Below are 27739 nucleotides of genomic sequence, written 5' to 3'. Positions count from 1 at the left end.
GTGATGATAATGAACTAATTTATAAGCGATTTACAAAAGTAAAATTATGATCACTGATTACAAAGCACTGATTACAGAACATTTCAAAGAAAGTTTTTACAAAAAAAGGCTTTCTAATATGATAATGATTTGACTTGGCGGAATTATAAAGAAATTAAAATTCTTTAAAGATAAGCAAAGCAAAAAGAATTAAAAGAAAAATTATGTCAAAAAAGTTAATTCAGTTCAAATGAGTTAATTAATTTTTGAAAGTTTTCTTTTTCCCAATACAGTTGTTTAGCCTTGCTATATAAATTATGTAAGTGCATTATATGGTTAAGATAATTTAGAAGATTGAAGTCTGTGATTAAAAAATTAAAATTCGAAATTAAATAAATTTTATGACTATAGTTTAAGAGGTTAATTAAGTTATTTATTATAGATAAGTAAGTATGGGTAACTTTCTTAGAGAATATCCAAAATGTAACTTTATTTAAAATAATTCAAATATGTCATTGATTAATGAGTTAAAAATTTGTTAACCAAAGAAGGTAACTCTAATAATTAACTAATGCTACTGTTAAGAGGTGTGATATGTGATAATATTCGTCTTTTAATTAATTTTATTTAAGTTTAATAATAATTTCAGATATTTCTTAGTATTTTGATTGTAGAATTTTTTTTTGTATTTCAATTACATTATTTATAGATGTTAATTGCAAAATAAGCCTATTTGGGGAACTTAGATCTTACGAAATTTGTACTTTTTTGATAATATTCAAATAAAGTAGTATAGCATTATCGTACTAGTTACTACGATTCTTAGCAATTTACCGGAAAATTATTACCTTTTTTTTGTAAATTACAATGAAGTAAAAAAAATTAAGTAACAAGTCGCAATTACGAAAACATTTTATCACCCTAAGAATAAGAAATTTAATTATTAAGCTTAAAGATGAAATCAAAAGAGAATTTAAATGGTTTGCGTATTTGCTAATGTATGTACATTCAACATTCGCAGACGTAAAAATTAAATAAAAAGCTTTAAGGTTTAAATAAAGTTGAGATTAAATACAGGTTTAGCTCAAATAAAATATTTGGTTTTTTTGCAAGGTTAAGTTTTATATTATAAAAGCAATCATTTTAAATTTCTTATAATTATACAATGAGAAAATATAAAATTTGATTAGAACACAAATCTGTAGCTTTGACAAAAACTGGCTAGATTTTCTAATTTAAATCGAGCTAAAAAATTGAGATTGATTTTGTTGGTGCTTTTTCATTAATGATTTCAGAATAAGATAAAGAACACCTTACAAAATATAAAGGAAATTTTAAAGAATTCAGTTTTGAAAAGATTCTCTAAAATTTTCAATAATTTAAGAATTGGCAAAAAACTGAATTTAGATTTTTACAATTTTTCCATTTTTCAAATTCAAAATAAAATTTTTCAATTATCAAAACAGTGGAAAGAAAATAAAAACTTTGCAAATTTATAAATAATTATATCATTAAATTAATTAAAATAAAAATTGTTAAAAAATCAAAAAAAAAGAGCAAAAAATATTTTTCAAATTGATTAATGACAAGCATGGTAAAAATTAATGACGCAATAGGAAAAACCGCATTAATTATGCCCTACTAAAGTACAAAAATTACAACAAAAAAAAAAATAATGCATAAGTGAAAAATGCCAATAAGTAAAATTTCTGCAAATAAAAGAAAAAAATTAAATTATATTTTAGCTCGCTTTAATTCGACATATCATGAACTGAAAAACTTATTGGATTTCGATTAATTGTATTTGTATAACAATTGTGTAATAATTAAATAAATTGAAATAAATCATTCGAAATTAGATCAAATTTTGATTAAACTATAAAAACTCAATATCAGAACATTTTTAATTTATTTGGTGAGCAAATACACATTTGTTATAGAATAAGTTCAAAATTATAAATTAATTTTACGGTCAATTACAATACAAACATAAATACATTATATGCAATACATCACAATCATAATACAAATCTATATATGACGAGATACTTGGTAATAAATGCAAAAACAATCTAGATTTGATAAAATTATGAAAACCAATTCTTGAATATAGCACTAAACCCGTATCAAAATAATCTTAATAAAAAAAATAATATTATTCAAAACTATATAAATATTCTTTTCTGCTCGATTCCAAAACTATTCAGCAATACTTGGCCATAATCTGCTGGCTTATTACAAAATATTGTTATTGGTTTATTGTAAAAGATGCAAACTAAACTCATTATTTGATAAGTTAAGTTGAGTTCTAATTATTTAACTATACTGTGAATCGAAATTTTGGTTCTTGTAATGTTATTGCAAGTAAGAATGCTTTTAGATCTTAATTTTCAAATATAATTGAAATAATGCTTAGTTAAAGTTTATATATATAGACATAGCGTATATTTTAGTACTTTCTAAATTTCAACCGATTCTTTACCAGTTCCTCTTTTTCTTGCTTAAATGTAAATGATTTATACAAGGAACTAGAGCAATCTGGTAGTTGCATTTTTTTCGTCCAAATTATTGTTAATTTGCTTTTTATGAATAATATAATGTTTTGAAATCTGATATCCAGAAACAAATTAATAGAAAAATCTCGAATTAAGTGATAATTAAGCCAGGTTTTTGAAAAATAAAAATATCATATTACACTACCATAGGTCTCCATGTTGCAATATTGTTATTGCCTTCTTATAATATTTGTGCACAATTTTATTTCTTAAAATAAATGCAATACTACAATTTTATTGTAAATACTCATTTAAATTAGTTGGCTTAGTAGAAAAATCGGAAATCTCCAATTTGAATACAAATAAGGCAACAAATGCACGCATACATATAAGTACTATGTATTGTGCTAAGAACTATTTTTTTTATCTAAGAATTGTTAAAGTATTTTTAACAATTGTTACTTTTTAGTTAGAAAAAATGAAGGAAACTGAGCCCATGAGCCTAAGAAAACATAATTCTTTTTTCTTTTGTTGAAGAAAATCCCAATATTTAATTCTTATTGTTATATTTTATACATTTTGATATTGAATGTTACTCAAACAATAAATAACCAGGAGCACACAATATCATAACCTCTAATCTTAAATCAACCAAAAAAGGAAAAATAAAATCTCTAAGATAATAGAGAAAAAAAAACGTTTGTAAATATTTTGAATAATATGAAATTAAAAAAAAAAGAAACGTGTTTTTCCGAAAATTTTTAGATTTTTATTCGAATAATGTGCTAAAGGCATCACGTCGCTTTTAAATTAAATTTAATAAGAAAAAGGCAACATTAACATTACAGTATGCATACATAGCTTATGTTGATTTGTTTGTTATTGATAATAATGATAGTATTGATGTTGATGTTAATGATGATGATGAGAATGCAACATTTTTTGAATGATTTCATTAATATTTTTATTTTGATATTAATCCATCATCATATTCAACTGAATCCATTCTAAAATTTTACAATACTATAAGGTAATTAGTTACCCATATTTCTTTCCCTCTTCTCGTATCATATCCAAAGATTATGATTATTCTTAGTTATGGCTACCGTGTATAAGTACACGGAAAAAAAAAATTTTATAAAAAACACCAGATTGCTTTTGATTTTCTTATTTTTTTTTTGATTATTATCAAACCTTTATTTTGAATTATCACGGAATCTCATTAAATGAATTTTAATCAACGCCTTCAACTGGAATTTATTTTCATTCTTTTCTTGATTGGTTTTTGAGAATTTTTTTTTCCGTTTTTTGTTTATGGCATTCTTCAATTTACTTGCGGATAATATCACTTTTATTGTCCAAACTATTTATATTTGTATACTTATGTATATAAAAATAAAGTTTCATTACATGGTACCTACTCATAAACTATTGTAGTCAAAATTTCGGAAGAAATATTATAACACAATCAAAACAATAAAAAAAAAATCTTCCAAAATAACCACTGACATAGCAGTTCCACCTTCACTATTCATGTAGTAGTCTGATGATCTGGCGATCAGAATAATGAAAATGATATTAAAATGTTTTTTGATTACGATGATCTTAATAAATGATGTTGATAATGATGCTGATAATGATGTTCAGAGTGATTGGGATTATGCTAACTTTTTTAATCTATCATTAACTCTCAATTTAAATTTTTATTATTTTAATTTTTATTTTTTTGCCAAGAAACCAGCAGCGTCAAGTTTTTTTTTAGTTATTTTGTAATTTAAGTAGGGGCAACTATAAGAAAAGACGAAAAAGAAGAAGATAATGATTTGGTCTTTATAGCTAGTGCTGACTAAATTAAAAAAATCGAATTTTTAGGCATCCCTATATCAAACACATGTCGTTGTTTCATTAAAAAATTAAAGTATTTTTTTTTTCTTCTTGCTTGATTTAAAATGAAAAAAATAAGAAAAGATGTTCCATTTTTATTTTCTTTTTATGTTGTAGTTTCTTTTGTATCTACATATAGATATAATATATTATATAAAAATCTCCTACAGGTTAATGAGTTGAACCTTTTGATAAAATAAATAATGAAATTTTTTGGAAATAAATTACGAGATGATCTCAAGAAGTTTTTCGGAATCGGAATATGAATATAAATTTGAGTTTTTCTTCTAGTTCTTTCTTCATCACTGCCTGCGTGTAATAATTTTTGTTAAATATTTGGTAAAGTATTAAATTCGGTTGCGATAATAATATAGCCTAATCGTGTATCTCGCTTTTTTACTCACTTCTTCTTCACTTTGAATCTGAATTCTCCTATTTCTCAGATTATTTATTTTTTCAATTGGGTTTTTGCATTTTTTCGTCTGACTTTCATTGGGTTTTGCAAATTATTAACTGAGCTTCTCAAAACGAGAATAGCAATACCGAAAAAAAACGAGATAAGCAATACCGAATAATTCTTCTCACTCAAAAATTACATTATACAAATATATGATAGTTATTAATTTTCTTCTCACTTACCGAGTAAAATTACAGGATAGAAGATTGATATTCATGCTTGTATCTTAAATAAATTATAGATAATAATTTAAGTATATATGAGGTGAAAAGTGAGACCTCATATATTTATGTCCTAATTTATTGAAATTGATTTTTTCGCATTTTGATTTTTATACTAGATATGTATATATGTGTTCTGTCGCAAATTTAATATTGATTTGATATTCAAGTCAATGATCTCTTGTATCTATACAAAAGAATCGAACCTCTGATATATAAGACAGTAATTAGTTTGTTATTAAAAGACGTAGAACGTACATACTGGCGTCATAAGAATTACTAAAAAATTTTCAGAGATTACATCAAGTACACGATTTGAGCTTGTCACAACTGTAAGGCTATACAATAAGCTTTCAATAATAAATTAAACTTCATTTTAAAATTCATCAGAATTTTTCTTTGGTTATTATTAATTTTCCAATTTTACATTTATAATTAATTTTCCAATTTTCATAATTTTTAATGCACCTACATAAAATCTTTTAATTCAAAAGTGTTAAAATGTAATCATAAAATGTGAGACTTAAATTATAGCTATATAAAATTTAAATCATAAAAACTGCATCCTTACACTTCCACAAAAATTATAATCTAAAGTGTTAGCTACCTCGTTTTATGAGTTTTTGATCAATCGATTGTAAAGCAAATAAATTTTAATATACATACATACATGTGGTTGTTAAGGAATTAAGAAAATAACATAAGGTATAAAAGAATTTTTAAAAAAAAAAAAAATTGTTCTAAGCACACGCAGGTGCAAATAGCAAATATTTCTGATTTAATATTTTTTATGCTTATACATTTTTTTCCACCTTATTTTCATCTCTCATTTGTACTTGTTTGTTTTTTTATCTCCTCTCCTTTTCTGAAGATAATTTGTTTAGCATTGAAAATTAGTAAGTGTGTATTTGTATGTGCACATATAGCATTTTGATTTTTTTCTTATAAGGTCCTGTATACAATGAATTTCGTTTAGGCTAATATATAAACCTTAAAATCGTCTTAAATTAGACAATATAAGAAATGTACAATAACTTTTTTTGGTTCTTATATTCTTTTGAATCAGTATAAAACAATGGTAAGAAGATTTACTATGCTCAATGTATAAGAAATGTTTTAGGCTTTTCAGAAAAAAAATTTAAACATTTTTTTCACTTTGAATTTACTTTTGTTCGATATTCAGGCAGGTAATTGTTATGTTTCCACGTTTAAACTTTTGATAGATGCACCTCTACATGGATAATATTTTTGGGAGGGCCATAGTATAAATTTATAATTTTTAAATTTTACTTTTTGGTTAATTTTGTTTTTTGTTGATTTGTCCATGGCGAGACTAAATTGGTAAAATAATAATAGAGAAATGAATAATGGCCAAAAAAAAATTACTGAAAAGAGTCAATTTTTTTCTGGTGCATTTTTTAAAAATTTTTGGAACAAAATCTTTTTTTTTTGTATTTTATTCTTTTTGAACATTTTCATTGTGTTTTTTTATAAAAAAATATTTTTTTGTTTTTGATTTTTTTATAGAATTTGTAATAGCAAAACTGGTAATAAAATTGACCAAATAATGATCGTCTATTTTTGGCATTTATAGTTAGAAAAACATTCGAGTTGCCGGATCTTGTTATAATTTGGAAAGTTTATTTTGGTAAAATAAACTTATACTTCAGTTCAAATTAGTGCTATATCACAAAATAATCTTGAATTCTAATGAATGAAAAATATCCAAAATTTTAATTTTATATAAAACCCTAGTTTTAGTATGATTTTTGACAAAGGGGTCAAAGTCTTTGAGGGGTCAAAGAACCGGGAATTGAAGCAATTTAGATATTCATAAATTAATATTAGAAAACCTTTATATCACAATACTTGTCTAAGGTCCTGAATTTAGAAACTAAATGTTCAGTATAGTAATTTCTAAGATTAGGTTAAATTATTTTTGAAATACTTTTAAAATTATTTTTGAAATTAATTTTGAAATCGTATTGCAGTAACTCAAATATTATTGTTTCGATTGCGTTATGTTAGAATTTCAAAATAAACTTAATTTTTCAGTTATCAAAAAGAATATTTAACAGAAATACTGTTTTACTTAGTTGACTCAAAAATTTTATTCCCAAATTTGTTTCATTACTTATGCCCTGTTCATCGTCGCAAAAAGTTTACAAATCGTTCAGTGAGATTCATTTTAATTCAGTGAGATATGCATAGTAATCAGTTCTACATATATTCTAGTGTTGTCTACAAAACTAGTCATTATTTTATATTTTATTTCATTTCCCTTTTTTTTTAATAAAATAAAAAGGGAAGTTAATAATAGTGTAATATGAATGGCTTTATTAAAATGTGAAATATTATTCTTATAGTCTTAAATCAAATTGTATTCTATGTAAGTTTACGCGTAGACGCACTTTTTTAGAATTTTTTATTCTTCTTTTAACTAGACAATAGTTGAATATTTTTCTGGACCAAAAAATAACAAAATATTCTTTCTTTCATTTTTAAACAAAACTATTTCAACTTTTTTTAACTTTCTAGGCTGATAATTTTTCAACTTTGTTAATTTATTATCACACTTTAAAAAAAAAAAATAAAAACCCTGTACATATTAGTTCTACTCTGTAATGTTTGTCTGCTATTGTATGTTTGTCACACAACTTTTAAACCCTTCATGATGTAAAACTGAAATTTTATAGCCAAACCGATTTTAGAATAAAATATTTACAATTCTCACTTCTATTCTAGAGAATGAAAATTTTTGACAAGATGTTGTGTTCACACCAAAGGTATATATTTTAAACTGTTAAGGGGCAGTTTATTTTCATGACACCGAGTCATTAACAAATACCAGACGGTCGGATTTGTCTACGTTTAAATCAAACAAAGTTATAGAACCAAATGATTCTAATTAAACATTTCAATAAAACGTTATTATGAGCTATGTATACAAATACAAGTTCTAGATTTTATTTGTCAAAGGGAAATGTGCCATTTTACAAACCATATATTTGGCTACATTTTTTGTTTTTACTTTTAGAATCGCTCTTTGTGTTAAATTTTTTTTTACCTTTGAATTGATTTGTAAACACATTTTTCATTTTTTTTTCTCTTTACAATTTTTAATTTAACAAAACAATAATTTTTATTTAGTAACAATGCAACAATTTTTATCCGCATTCTCACAAACGTTTAAAATTTAAAAAAAAATCAGTTCTATATTAAAAGCAAAAACAGCATAGCAAAAAAAAACAAAGAAATTATAAAAAACGAAAAGAGACCGGGACGGGGGATTTTGTTCTTTTTTAATATTTTTTTTTGGTCCATTTCGATTCGCTTGTGATATGAAATAAAACTATCTTTTCTTTGTAATGAAAATGTAAAAATAAAAAATAATAAAGAGGAGAAAAATAAAAGCATGGCAGCATGGAAAATTTGTTATTGTTTCCTTTTAACTGTTGTTCTACTTTTATTATATAAAAAACACAAGAAAAAAAAATCTATTTTTCCCAATTTATAAAATTCCATAACTGAAAGGATTTTCCATATTTTTCTTGCTCACATTTTATTTTTTTTTTTATAATATCTGGAGCTATGGTGTTAATAGGAACGGAATTTATTGGGATTTTATAATACCTATACCAACAGCAAAGAAAAAAAAATTTAAAATACAAGCTAAAATCCTAAAAATGTTGAGAACTCGTACAAGGAAGTTGTACATATAAATGTAAGTAGGTGCACATGTACTTTGTTGGTTTTAATTGTAGTCCTATTATTTATTATCTTTATTTTTCTATTGTATACACACTTTTTATAACATTTAAGAATCTAAATTTATAGATAATAAAAATGATATTGTTTAATATTAAATACAAAATATACTTTTATAATCTTTTTAGCTTAAGGCTTTTAGAGCAAAAAATAAAACTTTTCAAAAGAATATAAGAGTTAGAATGTGCATCGATAGGATTCTTTTTAGTATAAATAAAAAATGAATTGAAATTAAAGTCTTCATTGTACATATTGATCGGGTTCAACTGTTTGATATTCCAAATTTTCATAGTTCACTTGATTTCAAACTAACAATAACACAGTAAAATTATTGCGAATTATTCGATTTTAATAAACGAATTGTCTTGGTAAAAACATACAATTCATAGGAATAAGAAGCTAGAAAATTTTAATTTTCTCATTCACCTTTTATGAATTTGGCCTTAAATTTGTCAATTAAATATTATATAAAATGTAGATCTAGAAATAATTTTACCGGCCTTAAGTATAAAAATGCTTCAGAAAATTACGAACAAGTTAGACTTGTGTTAAATTTTGACGCAAGTATTTATCAACTTTTAGTTTTTTTTTTTGGTTTCTGGGTCAAGTAGCTCATAAACTTTATTAAAAATTCGCGTTCAAAATATTTACGTTTTCATTTGTTATTAAGAACTTTGACCTACACACACATTTGGAATAAGCACAACTAAATTAACTTTGTTATTTTCAACTAAAGCTATTTGAATAATTTTTTTTTTGTTATAAACGAAATTTAAACAATTTAAGATTCAAGTATGCAATAAACACTTGGTTTTTGTTTTTGTTTCTTGTTTTGTACAAAAATAAATAAAGGATTTCATTATTATAGAATAAAAATTTTTTTTTTTGAAAATAAAATAAAGTTGTAGTTTTAATTTTTATTTGTTAAAAATATATATTTTAAAAACATGGTCCATAAATTTAAACAATAAATTAAAAGAAAAGAAAAACGAAAAAAAAACAGAAATAACAATAAATTGTATTCGAATTTTGTATGTTTTTATTGCAGGAACAAGGATATCAAATACATGTATCGAATAAAAAATTTATTATTATATAAAAATATAAAAAAAAAATAAAATAAATTTAAAATCAACACATTTTTGGTTGTAGTTGCCTTGAAAAAATAAAAGTTTTTTTTGTTTTTTTTTTCTGCTCAATTACAGGTGAAACCAATCAACCATAATATTGTTATTTTCTTGTTGTTTTTTTTCTGGTTATTTGTTTATTTTCAATTAGGAATTTCTCTGTGATGTAGTAAAATAAGATAATTTCTATAATAGTAAAAAAATTGGAATAGTTCTGTTCAATAGCAACAAAAAAGGAATTTGATCGAATAATTTCTTACGTAACTAAATGAATAACTAAATAAAATCCTTTTAAAAATGCTAGTATAGAAATTTAAGACTATATTTATAAAGGAATGCGTGCACAGAATTAATCAAAATTTTTTAATAATTTGTTATATAAAATAGTCTTTTCTCTTTAACTATACCTTACATTTAAAGTTAAGGATTATTTTGAGTTGACGAAATATTTGATTATTAATTAGAACAGTTAATTTCAATAACTCTTGTATTTATTGAAGAAAGAACGAGCCATTTATGGAAATTAAGGTAAAGTAAGGTAATTTCGTCAGTGCATTTAATTTCGTCATAGGTCGCACTTCCTTCACATATTTGTCAAATATTAGGAAACCCTATCTGTTTTCAATAAACTTTAAACATTTTTGTTTTTAAATATACTTGAAGTGAGAAGATTCGTTCTTAAATTTTAAAATATTAGAATAAATTAATTTTAAAAGACATTCTTAATTACTGAAAAAAATACCGGGGCAAATTTTTGCTTTTTCTTAGTGTTTTCTTTAAGAAAGGTAGAAAGTTTCTTAAGGGTATATCTGTTGAAATATGTGTAATTTCTTACATATTTGCTTATATTTAGACAAATTAAACTTAAAAAAACATTATTAATGAGAAAAAAATTGAAAAAGTGAAATATTAAAAAATAAAAGTTAAGTGACGAAATTACCAACCAAATTTTTTGGAGTTGGAGATTATTTCGTCAGAATGACGAAATTGAGTGGTTTATTAAAACATTTTAAAATATGAATATTTACTTTTGAAACTTAAAATATTAAAAAAAATTGAATGCAGAACTTTTATTTACAGTGTTTCTAGCCAAAATATAAAATTTCGTCAGTTATATTTTATTCAGGTATCACCGGTACAATCTATTTTAATAGTAACGAAAAATGTAGATTGGCAAAGTTTTTCTACAAATAATGATAAAAACACGAGAAAAACGGCAATTGAAATGTTAAATTTGACAAATATAAGAGTTCTGTACAATATCTAAAAAAAACTATTAAATTTAAAACTAATTTTTACTAAAATTTTATTTACAATCATATTTTGTGAGGCGGCGGAATGTAATACTTAAATAGGGTGCTGACAAAATTAAAATTTTACATAGTTTTTGAATTGTTTAAATTTTGTCACGCTTTTTTTTCAAAATTGTTACCGGATAGTTATTAATTATGATATACACAATTTAAATTTGCATTATTTTTTATTTTAGTCCAATGAACTGTATTAAAACCTAGTTTTTTTTTGCCATGACGAAATTAGCAACTCCACATGACGAAATTAAAAACTCAAAGTTTTTGCTGACGAAATTACATGACTTTTGGAGATATTTTAAAATTTAAAAAAATATAATAATTCACAAAGTAACTGTCTGAAAAAGTTAAAAATAATTTTATCAACATTCCAAACTAACAAAAAATGATACTTTTATTGCACACACATTAACTCTTCGAAATACATCGTTAAAAAACCGAAAAAGTCCCTTAACATGACGAAATTACCTTACTTTACCTTATATAAGTATAATTAAAATTGATTGAGTATTGGAATAGTTAAAGTAAGAAGAAACATATTTAGAAATATTTTTAAAGAAGACAAAAATTTTGAGGTTTTTCTTAATTTTTACCAAATATGTATATGCAAAGTTTCTTTCAATTAAATGAAATATATAGGTCAAATATCCAAATTATGTTTAAAAACACCCAAAATAAAAGTAGGTGTCTTTTATAACAAACAATAATTAAGCATGTTTTAATCATAATTTCAACGGGTCTACTCAACACTAAAATAAATTTTTTCAAACTCTAATACATATAATTTAAGATTTTCTCCCCAAAAAATATTGTAAAGCTTTTCGAAGCAAAAAAATATTGTAAAGATTTTCGAAACAACAACAAATATGTCAACTTAAAACACCTGCAATGCATTTGATGCTGTTAATTTAGCCCCAATGTTTTTAAGATTTTGTAAAGCGCTGAGATTTGGATCATGCAGACCATGAAGGTGGGCATTGTAATAATAGGTAAATAAAACTTTTTTCTACCATCTCTGCGAATATATAAATATTGCATTCAAAATCGAGACTAGCACATTATTAGATATTAAACGACATTTCAAGAGCAATATTAGAAATGTAGACGAATTTCTTATATAAAAGCAATCCCAAATAGTCTGTGATAATAAAACGGCTCGATTTTAATATATAATTGGAGCGTTCATTAGTTACCCATGGTGTCCACTTTCTCGTCATTACAAAATTTTCATTTGATTTCATGGTGATTTTTGTACAGAACAAATTTTCTAAATCAAAAATTATTGCACTTTACATTTATTTAATTTTCAATTTAAAATTCTGAGAAAAATTCTAGATTCTTTTTTTTTACTATTGGTGCTCAATAATAATTTATAATTTAATCCTTTTATAGCGATTTAATTTAATTTAATAAAGTATCAAAGGATTTCAATATAATAAATATGAACACAATTTCCTTTTCAATACTCTTAAATGTAAATATGAAATTACATTCAAAGAGAATAAAAAAAATCAAAATGGAATAAAATAGATAGTAGTCAATTATATTTAGGTATTAAATCCTTTTTTCGTTCCATTAAATAAAATACAATTTAATAAAATATATATAGATGAACATTAAGGATTAATATTAACAAAATATAATAAATATAATAGAGAGGATTTTCTATTTAATAATCATTTTAATCCTTGTAAAATATTATAAACTGAAATCTATATTTTTATTTTTTATTATTAAATAAATAAAAAGGAATGAATAGGATTTGTCACTTGAATAAAAATGAATAATAGTTTTAATAGTGCATGGTCTGGAATTGAATTGGAAATATTTTTAGTTTTGCCATAAAAAAATATTTTTTTAAAAATAGCTTAGACTTACGAGTACACTGCAATATTTTCGGTGCTAGCAAATATTTTGGTAAAGATATCGACATAAGTTAAGGCCAAAGGTCTTCGTTGGAGAAAAATGTCACAATTTTCTTTAAGGACACCATCTCTTTTAAAAATATAAAGCATTCTCTTTGTCGTTCGCCATGGAAAACAATGTAAGCTCAAATGTAGAACTAACTTAAACTTTAGTTAGAATATGACAAATTTCATAAAAGTTTAAAATGCAGATTGCCTGAAATAGGTTATGATAAAGTCCTATAGTATAGCATCCTAATTCACTTTTATTTGTTAAGATACCATTAATAATATATCCTTAAATAATCGTTTATTTCCTTATTTTAATAATGCCCGTTCCGGTTCTTTTATACTTATTCAAAATTCAATAAATTTGATTTTGTATTTTTTTTGTTTTGTTAATAAAATTTTCTAAAGAAATTTTAATCTTATTAAAATTTTGATTCAACATAAATTTATTTAGCTTTTAATTATTTTTATTTCAATAGTCGAAATCACATTCAAAAGGATCTTTCAATACATATAAGTATTTTTCAAAGGAAGATATTTTTTTATAAAATTATTTGAAAGCGGACTATCCATACATTTGAAAAATATTTAATTTGTTAAAAGTCTGGATCCCTACTATTCAAATTATTTAACATAATTATTAGAAAAAAATTATCGCTTATTACAAGAAATGATGCAATTATAATTAATTGGCAGGATCATAGAAAAATAGAAGTCTCCTTAAGATTTCTCCTTTTTTTTTAAGACCTAATAATATAACAAACACACGAATCTGGTACAGCGAACATAATGCAGGACGAAGGAGGCAAATTTTTAATACATTTATTTTACTGCAAAATAATCTTCTAAAATATGTTCGTTATCGGAAGCGTAAATTGATCGCAAAATGTGTTTTATCGAAAATTCATTACTTACTATAACAGTTTAACACATTATAGTATTAAAAGTTTAAAACTTTAAATTTTAATTACTGTTTTTGCAAATTGCATTTTTGTTTATGAATGTCCAGTATACTAGCAGTAATACTGAGAAAGGTGGATATAAGAATTTGTTAGCAAGTTACTTAATTATTTACAGTAGTAGACAAGAGAAAACTTTTTTCGGAATTATAGCGAGAAAAAACTGTACAAACAAAAAAATCTCGCTACATGGGAACATTTCCTTACGAAAACATTATTCTGTTCTTTTGCCAAAGGACAACTTTAATTATGCCGCGTCTATAGGATTAATATATAAACTGTGCTTGTAAAGTTCCACGTTACTTTTTCTTAAAATTTTTAGTATTCATTGTTTATAATCGTATTTAAAAGTTCTATAATTCACATATGTATGTAATGTAAATTATGTAGACAAAATTTTGTTATTAATTGCTTATTTCAGCACGTATACTTCATTAAAATGAAATCAACCATAAAATTTCAGTAAATTACTTTTGTTTTGATTTTTAGAGTAATTACATAGAGATGTCACGAAATTAAATTAAATTAGATTTTTAAAATTTTCCCAATTAAAAATTTTCCAATTCAAATTGTCTTCCTCTTAAATCTTCACAAAATATTCATTAGTTTCAATTTCTTTTTAATACCAACAAATATTCCTTTAGTGATTTTCTTTCTACACATTATTCCTTTAATGAAAAATCTTCTCAATTACTCCCCCTATATTTTTTCCGCTACAGGATTAATATAAACTTATCAGGAATCACTTGCAATTGTATAAGTATTTATAAATATTTTTTGTTTCCTTTTTTTATTTAAAATATTTTTAGATAATTTATTTTACATTTTTATACGAGCACACAATACGACCCCCTATTATTTTTTGAGTTTTCTTCCTTTTACTCAAAAAATTTCTCAAAGTACCTATTGTGAATTATTTATAAAACTTTTAGTATTTAAACTACGATTGCTTTTAAGAAATATTTTCTTAATTTTTTTTTTATTTCGAAAATTTATTGGATTTTTTTATATTAAGTCGTACTTTTTTTTGAGTCTATAGTGTGTACTTTTATCTAAAACCAATAAAATTATTTTCCAATATACACAAAAAATCCTTCGACAAAATATTAAGGCAAATATTATTTTACCATTTTCGAATAGTTAGGCAAGTATACCATTATTCTGTCTGAGAGAAGAGAGTGTGTAACGATATAGTGAGGAAGAACACAGGAGGACAAAAAAAAACACGATAAAATTTAATCTTCAAAGATATTTTACAATGGGGGCAATAAAATTCAATAAGAAACGAATTAAAGAGAGAAAAAAATTTTGTTTTTTTTTTTTTGTTTGTTCCTTTAAATCATTGGAATAAAAGGACATTATAATTTTTTTTATTATTTTTTAGTTTTTAATTCTGTTTCTTCTTTTATAAGAAATTTATCTGCCTTTAAATTGAATTGTAAAGAATTATAGTAGGACAAGAAGAAAAGAGAGGGGAGGGGAAGGGACGGCGATACGCAATGTATGTAATACAGTTATAATTTTTATTTTGTTTTTTTTTTATTTTGTTTCTTTTTCGTTTTGGTAAGTGGAATAATTTTTGATCCCATTTTAAAAAAAAATTTTGTATTCATTTTTTTTTTGGCACAAAACCATTTTTCTCTTTCTCTCTAAACTACACGAAAATTTGTTGAGGGTGAAGTAAAATAATATTACAGTTTTAATATAGAATGGCTAAATAAATTACAAATAAAATGTATTCATTTTTCTCTAGAACAAATTTGAAAAAAAAAATTAATTGTTTCCCAATTGCAAATTACTTAGAAAATATTTATATTTGTCCAAATATTGAAACGTGGATTATGTTCTTTTTTCAGAAATGTTTCATGTTTTTGTCATAAGATTCACAAGCATATCAAGGAAATGAAAGGTGCAGCATTTCAATTAAGCAATTGTTTTCATCGAATTCACTCTTACAAACATAGCGGCGGAGTTCGCCTGATTTGTACTGTATTTCTAAAAATTGAATTAAATATACATATACTTAATTCTTTTAATAATATTTTGCATACCTTATTAGGGAATTAGGTAACCAACAATTGTTAATAACATAGTTTTTATTAACAATAACGTTTTTGGATTTTGGAAACTTAAACTCTGCTTTAAAGATTTGATGGGAAGCATGACGAAATTTTATTGGACATTTTTAATTACTTTAGAAATTTCTCTTTAAAATGCTTATGAGCTAGTAATTATTTCTTAAGCAAAATAAGCTTAAAACAATCTGACTTCATTTTATTAGTTAATTTCTCAAAAGAAAATTTAACACTAAATTTATCATTTAACAGAAATAAACAAGAAACGTGATGTAAGCATTTTGGAATTTTATACAAAAACACCATTAATTTCTGCCTAAATGAATAAAATTTTGAAAAAAACACATAAATTACAGACATCTTAGTGAATTCCGTATACCAAAATTCCCATTTGTACAATTACACAGCCCTTTATATTCTAGATTCATTTTGATATAAGAATAATTGTCACCTTCTTTAGAAATCTATGACATAAATTCTTAAATATTTTCTCCCTTCTTACAAAATATTTTTTATTCGACATTACATTAATTCTAAAGAAAACAAAACCATTATAAAATAAAACCATTCGACCTTAAATCAAATTAAGAATAAATTTTTTTTCAATATTTTTATTGGAGCATTTTATCATTTTTATTAAGAAAATGAATTGTTTCACATAAATTTTCATATTCTGAAAAATTTCTTAAGTGCGTAAAATACACTTAAGATAAATTGATCATATATGTATAGTAAAACAAAATTATTATATCTTGAATATATTAGTTCTGGGGGGAATATTATGAAGAATATTTTGATTTTTATTTTAAAACCTTAGAAACGCAAGAATTCCTTCTTATACTTATATAAACTGAGAAAATAAATTTAAAATTTTATTTTACATTTTCATATTCAGCTGTTTTATATTTTAATTTTGAATGACATCAAGTGTAAGAAAATATTTTTAGTTGAAAATATTTCTAAGGTTTTGAATCAAATCCTCGAGGTATGGTTCTTCACAGACATAATTATACATTGGTTAGGTCTGTACAATCGAGAACTATTTTCGAGGGTGACCACGAGAGAAACGTGCATTATTTCTGCCTAAGGGTTTATGTTTTTTTATATAGAACTACTTAAAGTACTCAAAGCAAATTGAAAAGCATGTTACTTAATATCACTTAAAGGCGTTTAAATTCCAGTGCTTGCTTAAGAAACAAATAATAAGCAGCTATGAAGGGGACTTGAGTTTCATAATTTACAAATTCTAATTCAGTAATGTGATTATAATATTGTTAAAGTAAAATTAGTACAATAAAATTTTGAATTTTGAAATCCTAAAACAAAAACTTCGTTTGGTTCTCCAAATTTCCCAAAATTCCGAAAAATTGTTCAAAAGCGTTGAAAACTTTAAATTTTATAATTCGATTCCACCAAATAAGTGCTAGAATTTCATTTCGACAATAACTTTGCAATTAATCTTATTGTTTTAATGTACAACCCTAAATGCCAATTAAGCATTTTCAAATAATTTAAAAAAATTTCTTATTTTTTCATTTTTAATTCAACCATAACACGATGTTTGAGCGGCTCATTATTTAAAAAAAAAACACATGGTATCGTTTTGATCACTTCAATTTTAAATTTTACTTGTTCTGTAAATTATTTTAACAATTAGAAATTTAAGATTGATAGTTTTAAGGACTCTAATTTTTAATTTATTATTGTTCTTTTACTTCCAAATAACTACTAAACTGTGCAATACTTTAAGTGTTCCCAAAACACTTTTAAAAATTTCTGGTTTTATTTTGAAATTTGATACCAATTGAGAAAAAAAAATTTTTTTTAAGAAAATTTTCAAGTGCACATTTAAAACGTTATAAAGTTCATATGGTTTTGTCGACAAAATATATCTCTCTTTCTGTAGGTATCTAAAATTTTTTCTTTAACACTTTTAACCCATATTGTTCTTGATACATAAATAATGACATTTGTAAAATCTTATAGACGATGAGAAACGGATATTGAGAATGCTATAGTTCCATTTCATGATTGGTGTTATAACGGAGAATGATAAAAATTGAGGTCAATGAGTGAATGATCAGCGCTACAATGAAATGGTTGGTTTAAAAGTTTACACTAAATTTTAATATTCGTACTAAAAATTGGAGATATTAATTAGGTTTTTCATAAAATTTAGGAAATTCCGGACTATGCTGTAATTATGCAATTTTATAGCCTAGTCTGGATTAAATTTACTAAATTTCATGCCCTTTATCTTCACTAATTATAATGAATAAAATGTTAGAATTTCTGACATTTCCAAATTATTTTAAAACATTGTAAATTATAATGAAGACACAAGGGGTTAAAAAAGCTAAAACTAATTTACTTACAGTATTAAATAACGTAGTTTGCATTAATAGTTTTTGAGTTTCTCCTTGTAGAAAAAAAATTACAAAAATAAAATCTGCTAATTTTTTTTTTGTTAATTTTCGCTTAAAAATTGTACTCCTGAAAAAATTAAAAACCTATTGTTTGGATTCATATATTTTTACAGAAACAGCAATCAAGTAATAATTATAATTTTAAACCCAAATATGTGACCTCACAGATAACTTTTTACAGAAAATAAAAATAAATTCAGATATGGGCGTACCACAAAAATTTCAAGTCATTAAATATGAGATTTATAGTTTAAAATTTTCTTTTTTTTTTGACATTCGACATGGTGATCAAATTAATATATTTCGGTTATTTTTCTACGAAAACACCGAAATCCTGAACTGAATTTCATGGATTAAAAAAATATCCTTTTTTAATAATTTAAATTTTAATATGTAGGTTTCAAAATAAAAATTGACTGAAAAATAGAAAAAAAAAAGGACCTAAACAGGAAGTTTGAAAAAAAATTTTTTTTTTGTGTTTTAGTTTTTAGCCATTTTGTTGATATGAAAATCAAATCCATAAAATAAAAATAATTGATGACTTTTTGTGTGGTTGTCAATGTAATTTTTACTCTTCCTTGTTTTGTACTTCAATTTACAATGATTTTAGAATTTTAGATTATAAATTATTCATCAAATTCATCTGAAATATAAAGAGCAAATTGTAACAATTTACGCACTACCACAGATTAAATGTGCAGATCAAAAGCACAAGTATATATATATATACATGGGTAACTGTGGTAGTTTTCAGATAATCGATAATAATTCAGAATTAATTATAGGACGGGTATGGGTTTGGTTATTGGTAAATTTATTATTCGGTTATTGATTAATTATTTTAATGATTGTGGTACATAGTAATAAATATTGGTCAGCCAATCGGATAGTAATGCATTAATTTCTGTTGAAAGATTTTTATCACTTGAGAATAATGACAACAACTTGGAAATAAATGGAACCATTACGTTTTTCTGGTCTTACTCTAAAACAAGACAACCAAAATTAAAATTGTTTTCATTTTATATTTTAAAATATCTTAATTTATTTTGTTCTTTATAAGATTAAGAAGGTTACTTTAACATCCCCAATCTCTAGGTATATTGCACTGATTGACTGTTTTATTTATTAAAACATTCGTTAAACAATAATTATGTAATTTCTGCGACATCTAGCACCGTCCTGATGAGGCATCATGTCGGTTAATGGAAATATTTTGTTTTACAAATATTTCGAAGTTATCACTTAATAACAGTTGTGATTTACTACAGCATGGTAACAATAGTTAGTTTTGTTTTGAAGAAAAAGGGTCGATAGTTCTTTTTGCATGTAAACAACAAGTTATACTCTTTAGATTTCATAAGCGACTCGTGCAATGTCATTATTTGCACTTATAATCAAATACGACGGTTTTATTTGTAAACTGACCTCTCAAAACAGAAACGAAATTTAAATGATGATCATCAATGAATCAATAATGAAATTCAATAAACTAACTTTAAACTTGTTCGGGTGTCAATGCTTTAATGACGAAATGACAAGTAAAAAGAGTACAAGTTGATTTGATGTTTACAACTGTAACGAATTACACGTGAATTGTCAAAAAAGAATACGGGAAAATTTCAAAAACAAAAAAATAATTAGCCGTCTGTGCATTTTATATTTAATCAATAAATTTGTGATTCTTAACATAGAATCTTGTAGAAATTTGGGTTTATGCTTCGTCTACGTTCAAATACAAATTTTTAATAAGATCTAATGGATATTATGGATTCAAACCGCATTTATTGTACTTATATACAAATAACATTAATATTGTCATGTCTTACAAAATGATCTTTCGGTGTTATTCACCTGTAAAATTCTATGGTTGAATACTAATGCAAAATTTGTATTTGATTGATCCTAGCCAAAGAAGTAAGGATTAATTTATTATTACTGTTTGTTTTTCAATATTCTCTTAAAACGATATTGAATCCTTGTATATATAGTTTCTTGCCTGCCTTTTATTTATTATTAATTTTGTTCCTTTGATTGGATGTTTGGATTTAAAGTAAATCCTGGCATAAAAAAAACAAAAATGAGAAAAAAACCCATTGTCATTAAAAGAAAAAATAATTTTTGTTTTTTTTTTCTAATTTAGATTTGGAATTCTTTAATCTTTTAAGGATTTCTTTTAAGAGCATCCTACTTTTACAGTAATATAGTATATTTTATGTGTATAGAAGAATCAGTTTTGAAAACAACGACAGATGGATTGGAAAATTATTCAATTTTGAATATTTTTTTTTTTAATTTAGAAAAAGAAGAAAAAAAATAAGAAGAAGAAGAACAACAACAACAATGATGATAAGAATTTTTTTTAGAACATAAATTTTACTATTTTAGTCTTTTAGATAAAGAAAAGAAAGAAACAATATCAAAAGATCAAAAATTGTTCGAAAATCAGTAGGGTTCAAAGAATCCATTTCAAATTTTAATTTTTTTTTGTTGCTCTTGCTGCTATTGTTGTTGTCCTATCATTTGAATTTACGATAAATCTTAACTTTTAAGATTTCATTTTTATTTTTTCCTTTATAATATTAGAAACTTTTTTTCTTTTCATGTTTTTTTGGTGCCCTGGCTTTGTTTTTTTTGTTTTGTACTATGATGGTTTGTTTTTTGTATGTGTGTGTTGTATTGTGTACGCAACGATAATAATATGCTTTGCATTTTCATCCTTTTTAATGATTTTTGTTTTCCTTTTGTAATATTTTTTTTTATTAAAACCCGCTGAGTTGCGACACACTTCTCGAACTGAATTTTTAATATTATCTTAGAGAATCGTGTATATGTAATAGAACGCATAGTGAGTTTAGGTTTAGGGGTTCCAGATCTGATTTAATTTTTTTTTTTGGATAATAAAGTATGAATTAAAAATTACAGTGTAATTTGGGTCAAAAATATAAATTAGGTTAGATTAATAAAAAAAAGTAATTTTGATTTATTTTCAATAAACAAATAATAATTTTAAGTATGATAGCTTTTGGGAAATAGAACTCTTTTGATTTAGTTTGATCATAACGAAATTGCAGCTATACAGTTTTATTTATTAAGTGAAAAATCTATCAAGTAATTTATTAGAGTGACGTGTCTTTTAAAATCTCTTAAGACTAAAATCTGTGAAAACAAAGCGAAAAAACCTTATAAATCTGGTATAAAGAATTAATTTTTCTACGCGACCCTTAAAATATCTCTTAAAATGAGACAAATCATTTCACTTAACTTGTGATTTCACAAAGTTAATCAATAAATTCTAAAGACTGCGTTGAAATAAAATTTATTGGAACAGTGTGCAAATTGCAGCAATACTACATTATTATTTAAGCATTATATTTCAGATTTCAAGTTGCAATTGTTGAATTACATAGGAATATAGTATTACCGAAATTTTTAATTAGTGGTAGTTTTGAATTCCAATACGCTCGTATTATAAAAAAATACATAATTTTATAAATGAGATCACATAGAACAGTAAATTGAATACGTATAATTAGCAAAACAGTCTTATAATATAAACCGAACTGAAAAATGCTTAAATTACTTCAAACTCATGTCTTTTGTAAAAAATAATAAATTATTAAGCATTTAAGCAATTGGCATAATTAAAAAATTTATAAATTAGTTTTTATTTCTGTAAAACAGAATTTCTGCAAAAACAAAGAAGATCTCATCGACGTCTTACCAACATTATAATATCATTTTCTTGGGTCCAATTCGGCATTTAAGACATAATTGCACTTTTTATTCACATTATTCAAAATTTACATTTGGTAACCCTCTACGTATTATTGTAATATTGGATTATGACGATATAACAAAAGTAAAAATCTTATTTTATGCGTACACACTTATGTACATATATTATGTTAATGTATATAATATGTACATAATATTATAATAAAGATTTACTTATAAAAAATTTAACAGCAAAATCTTGTTATTTCTAATCTTAAAAATGTTTTAACATAATACAAAAGAAAGAAGAATAGAAAACGAAAAATTGAATTTAAATCCAATAAGAGAGGAAGTAATTCATTTACATTTTAAAACGATTTTAAAATGAAAAACAAAAAACAAAAAAAAAAAAACAGCGAAATAAAAAAGAAATCTTTGACATGGGGCTAGTCTTTTCCATTTCTATTTTTTTTTTCCCATTTTCTTTTATTTTTGTTTTTGTTTTTTTTTTTTTTTTTGAATTCTAAAATGACAATATAGAAATTTATAATGGCATGCAAATGTGATATCTATTTATTATGTTAGTGATACTTTCAATTTTAATTGATCTACTGGAATTTTTTTGTTTTTCTTTTAGAATAATACCAACTTTTCCGGTCAATATCGAATACGTGCACCAATAGTGAATTGGTAAAATCTAAAAAGAATTTTATATATGCGTGTGCATATTGCCGCAATCGCTGAATTGAATATTATCGAAATAAAGAATCTAAAACGAATTGGTAATAATGTCGCGATGGTTATACACAATTCCAGTTGGGTTGTTATTATTAAAAAGAAAGTTATAAATATGTAAATTAAATTTGAATTTTTTTTTTCTTTTTAATCATTACTTAATATTCAATATTAATGTACGATTTTTTTTTCCTTCTTTTAATTCCTTTCTTATTTGGTACGGATTTGTAAAGTTAAAATGTCAATACTTAATAGAATATCAGCTATTCTTACTTTCAGAGAATTGAAAACATATTGGAAACAAAAGGGTTTTAAAAATACTAAAAGAGAAAAAAATTGAAAAAAAAAATTGTTTTAATTAAAAATCAAAACTCGTAGAATATTAGATTTTTTTTTCTTGATTGAATTCTTTTTACGTTTTTCTTGTGTTTTTTTGGTATTCGTTTAAATTCAAAGTATTACGTGGGTGATTATGTCATACAAAATCATTAATAAAATGCACAATCTACCACCAGTATACTTATGTTTCTATAAGTATATAACGTATTGGTTTTAAGGAAGTCAATAGCTATAAAATTTTTATATTACTTTCCTTTTTGAAAGGGTCAAAGGTATAATGTTAAAGAAACAATGATAAAATTACCTTTAAGAACAATTTTTAATAGCTTTTATGTTTCTTTATTTAACATGATTTTTTTTAAGGTTTATTTAATTGTTTTTACATTTAGCACAATAGCTACCGTATACGTATACTTTACACATATTATATTTAAATGTATGTTATATAATTTAGGTATATTTAGAGATATAGAATACGCGTACCGATTAATACATAAACATACATTAGTATATGGGATTATATGAAATGATCAAACGGTAGGCTATTATGGCGCCTTCTATTGTAAATTATACATTGTCTATAAAAGATATAGTATTTTCTACAGCATAACGTAGTTGCGACCACAGGAAAAACTTTTGCGACAATAGTTATTGTTAATTTTCAAAATGAGACAATACGACAACATTTACAATAATAATTATCCAAATTGTTGGTGATAATTTTTAATTGCAATTTTAGTCTGAGAACAATTTGCAAATTCAGTAGACGAAAAAACACAAACATGCCACAAAAAAAAAGCCTTAAGCCTTAACTAAGTCAATTGCCAGTTTAATGTAAGTATAAGAGATCTTAAAATTTTTAAAGCGATTAAACGAAAATTTTTATAAATTATTTTGAAATTACTCCTAATTTTAGGCACAATCTATTATAAGTAATTAATATAATAATGATTTTCAATATTTACACGCAGTAAATTGGTACACTATATTAGCTTTCTCATTATTTTCAATCAGCTTTTAACAATTTTCCTTATAATTATGGAAATTTAGAAATCCTTATATAAATTATGGTAATATTTTAAATTGTTAAACTAATTATGATTTAATTTTTAATAAATTTTACAAATAAGACAATTTTTGGTAAAAAATTCAATAAAAAAATATTTATGCACCATGAAATTGTGTCTATACTAAAAATATTGTGTGCAAGAAGAAAATCATCCCTTGAACAGCAATGCAAAGGAACATTTTATTCTTAAAAAATGAAAAAAATTTAAAATTCAAGTCTCAAGTGTAAAATAATTTTTACGATTATAAAAATGCCAATATGAAAAATTTTCCTATTTAAAAAAAAAACAAAAAGGGAGAAAAAAATAAAATTAAGATTAATTGCTCTATAGAGAATTAGAAAATTGCAAGGTAGATGAAAAAGCTTAAATCAAGTAAAAAAAAAAAAATTAAAAAGATATTGAAATCATATTTTCAAAATAATTCTCAAGGGGGTGGTAAAATATTACTTTGATTTAACAATGGTAAAAGAAAAGAAATTTTGCAATTGAATAAAAATAAATTGATAAAGAAAATCAAAAAAAAATTTTAATGATATTTCAATTAAATAGAGAAATCTGAAATGCATAAACAATAATTTTATTTGAGATATTTGTTCAAGTGTACGGGTATTAAAATTTATAATGTCATTTTAATATAATTTTAAATTAATATTCTATATTTCGATGATAATATCCGAAATGATTTACTTATATATTTACCTTGAAAAATTGCAATATCACCGCAATACGGTAGACAATATACAATATTAACAAAAGGGCTACAGATTCTGTAACTTTTGAAACCTATTTTAACAAGATGACTAAAGACCGAAAATATTTTGGCAATCTTTTCACAAACATATTAAAGAATGGGCCCTTGAAATCTAGATCTAAGGGAAAATTAAATGTTAAAGCCAAATAAAATGATTTAAAATAATCTAATATTTGATATCTCCAATATTACCTACATATTATACTTGCTACATTACGGTACAAACATGTTTCTTATATACTTTGGACAAGTTATAGCAAAAACATGTAATTTTTCATATCTTGTCAATGAACTTTCAGATTTCTAACGTTAAATGTTTATAAATACAAAAGTGTTCACTGAGTTATCAAGTGAGATGCTAACTACTTATGTGAATACAACTTTCCAAAAACAATTTTTACAATCTGTATTGTATTCCACTTAAAGTCATCACTATACGATACAAACGGTTTAATTTAATAGCCATCTGTATTCACTTGTAAATTATTTTGTTCAAATATCGTTTTAACATTTTCACAATACATTTTCACTTATACAATAGTATGGCATTGTTTAAAAATGCCAATAGAAATTTAATGTTTATTTTATTTTCGTTTTATTTTTTCTCAATTATTATTAGTCAATTTCAATTCATAGACGACCTACAACCCGTATTCGTCAATCAATTTTCTTAAAAAAAAAAAAATAAAAGGAAAACCAATATAAAAAATTTCTAAAAATATAAAAATTTTATTTCAAAAAAAAAAAAAAAATTTCCATTATTTTTAAATTCACGATTTTCTTTCAAAATAAAAATGTTATTTTTACAATCAGAGAAAACCACAAAAAATTGAACAACAAAAAAACAACATAAAAAATGAAAACCTCAAAAATTCGATATGTAATTTTATTTTTTTCTTTTCGAAATTCAATTGAATCCAATCATTCAAAATGGATTTTATTTGCTTTGACACAGAATCAGTTATACCTAGTTAATTTCTCAACAGACAAAATACACATTTTATCAAACCCTATTATTCACGACGTTTTAACCTTAAGTATATAAGCTTGTAAAGACTCTTACAATCGAACAGAGTTCATATTGTACTTTAATACTTTCGTACTATAGATATTAATTTAATTTTGCTGTTTTCTCATTTACAAAAACCAAAATCAACTCAATCAATCAAAAAACCTCTGAAAAAGAAAAACACATCGTCCAAATCATACAGGCATACTCGAAATATACTCTAAAAAAAAAAACAGAAATAAAAATGTTCAACACTATAATTACATGGGTATTTTTCATGTAATTTCGAAAAAAAAAATTACAACCTCAATAACCAGAAATCTAAATGATAAAACTAAAGTCATATAACCATAAAATAGAACAAAAATATAAAAAAGAAATTAAAAAACGATTTGAAATCAAAAAAATTGTGGTTAAAATAACTTACCTGTTACTATCAATTCTATTGGTACCAACATTGTTATTATTATTATTGGTAGTACCACCATATTGGTTACTATCATTTCCAATAACATCATTAATAATTTCAATATTATTTGCAAGATCACTATTGTTATAATGTTGTTGCTGTTGTTGTTGTTGATAATGATGATGATGATGATGATGAATTTGATTTAAATTATCATATGATCTACCATGAAAATAATTTGCTGTAATATTACCAATACCAATTCCCATACCGTTACCACCACCACCATCACCCCTTCTAATACCTAAATTTGTATTAGGATTTGTTGTATTAGGAATTGTATCAAAATATATTGCTGTATATTGTGGTGGATGATAGCGATTGTCATAGAAATTTGATAGATTTGTATTTGATTTCATTATTTTTGATGACGTAAATGATTTTCTTTGATTTGATATTCCTGTTGATGTTGTTGTTGTTGTTTGTTCTGTTGTTATTGCAAGACCATTTGTATTTGTTCCGGTCATTGTAATATTAGATTGTTCAATAATACGTTTATTATTACCATTTACAAGACTTATATGAGATTCAAATGAACATATACTTGAATTCAATAAATCAATTTGATTAATACTATTATTAATATTATTATTATTATTAGTTATAGTATAACTATTATTAACTAATATATCATTATTTCTAATATCATTATCATTATTATTATTAGATTGATTAATTTTATTATCATTTTCAATAATTTTTTTATTTAATTTATAATTATTTTGATCTGTTAGTAAGGTACTTAACTCTGTTGTTGTTGTTACATTGGAACTATTTAAATTTGTTATACATGAAGTAGTTGAACAATTATTTTTATTAATATCATTAGTATTGGTAATTTTAGGAATATCATTATTATTAATATTTGGTATTAGATTTGTACTTGTATTGCATGATTTTTTTTCAACAATATTTTTAATATCATTATCTTTTTGTTGCAAGTTTTGTGGTATTTCTACGGAAGTATTTGTTGAGGATATTATTGAAGAATTATTTATTATAACATTATTATTTTTTAATTTCATTAAATTACTA

The 27739-nt window shown here is 23.9% G+C and overlaps 1 protein-coding gene across 1 annotated transcript in view; it reads right to left on the bottom strand.

The window, feature by feature from the left end:
• Nucleotides 1-27739, bottom strand: part of LOC129610879 (GATA zinc finger domain-containing protein 14-like) — a 31948-nt gene that overhangs the window by 4027 nt on the left and 182 nt on the right. Inside the window, exons 2-4 of the mRNA XM_055523652.1 lie at nt 27452-27659; nt 26887-27277; nt 26663-26802 (exon numbers count right to left, since the gene is read on the bottom strand). Of these exons, the coding sequence (XP_055379627.1) occupies nt 26663-26802; nt 26887-27277; nt 27452-27659 (739 nt within the window). The remainder of the gene's footprint in view (nt 1-26662; nt 26803-26886; nt 27278-27451; nt 27660-27739) is intronic.

Source organism: Condylostylus longicornis, unplaced genomic scaffold (assembly GCF_029603195.1).
Source record: "Condylostylus longicornis isolate FDR11 unplaced genomic scaffold, ASM2960319v2 ptg000048l, whole genome shotgun sequence".
NCBI classification, from domain to species: domain Eukaryota; kingdom Metazoa; phylum Arthropoda; class Insecta; order Diptera; family Dolichopodidae; genus Condylostylus; species Condylostylus longicornis.
Note: the sequence above shows the minus strand (reverse complement) of the source record. Positions and strands in the feature narration are given on the sequence as shown.